At 37.6% G+C, this 886-nt stretch overlaps 1 protein-coding gene across 1 annotated transcript in view; it reads left to right on the top strand.

Annotated features, from left to right (window-relative positions):
- LOC107623691 (E3 ubiquitin-protein ligase SINAT3) overlaps positions 1-458 on the top strand; it is a 4,441-nt gene extending 3,983 nt beyond the window's left edge. Inside the window, 1 exon segment of the mRNA XM_016326041.2 lies at positions 1-458. This exon segment is cut by the window's left edge and continues 23 nt beyond it. Within this exon segment, the coding sequence (XP_016181527.2) occupies positions 1-270 (270 nt within the window). The 3' untranslated portion in view covers positions 271-458.

The following is an 886-nucleotide window of genomic DNA, read 5'->3' as shown; positions in this document are numbered from 1 at the left end:
GGCGACGAAAGAGATGCACGGAGCTATAGCTACAGCTTGGAGGTAGGAGGAAACGGCCGGAAACTAACCTTCGAGGGCAGTCCTAGAAGCATAAGAGATAGCCACAAGAAGGTTAGAGATAGCCATGACGGCCTCATTGTATACCGAAACATGGCGCTTTTCTTCTCCGGTGGGGACCGGAAAGAGCTGAAGCTGAGAGTAACTGGAAGGATATGGAAAGAACAGCAAAACCCGGAAAGTGGTGTGTGCATACCAAATCTGTGCAGCTAGATATTGATATTGAGCATAAACAAAAGCATCTTTCTCTTCAATATTGAGTTAAAAATAGAGGGTGTAGTGTTCTTGCTAAGTGTTGATAATTTTGGAAAAAAGAAATTCAAGAATGATGAATGGTGATTGAAAGTTTCAACTTACAAAATAAGATTTTGTTCCCCTCTCTCTCTCTTTTCTTCCCCAAAGTTCTAACCATGATTCTTATCAAATCTTTGGTCCTAGGTGTATGATATGCTAAATTCCTTAAAGCATATATTCTCAAAAAAATTCTGCCTATGTGTACATAGCTGGTCCCAAATTCGGAAAAAACGACGACGGTTGTTAGGTTTATGACAACCAATATAAAACTACGTTGGATCTAAATACATGGTCACAAAGCAATGATGTCTTTGAATCCAGTAGAATTTTATTCAGCCTGCCATAGTTAACTTAAAATTTTGTCACATTTTAATTCATGGAGATGATGCAATTATTAAGATGTTCTCAAAAATAGTGTTTAAATTTCTCAAATAACATGAGGTTTGCTGCTTGAACATCAATGTTATAGTTCACACTTCACACACTTTGTTGGTTGCTTGTACATTATTTTGGGAATCATATTCTAAGGTAGGAG

This window comes from Arachis ipaensis, chromosome B02 (genome assembly GCF_000816755.2).
Source record: "Arachis ipaensis cultivar K30076 chromosome B02, Araip1.1, whole genome shotgun sequence".
Taxonomy (NCBI): domain Eukaryota; kingdom Viridiplantae; phylum Streptophyta; class Magnoliopsida; order Fabales; family Fabaceae; genus Arachis; species Arachis ipaensis.
This window is presented reverse-complemented; position numbering and strand designations above follow the sequence as displayed.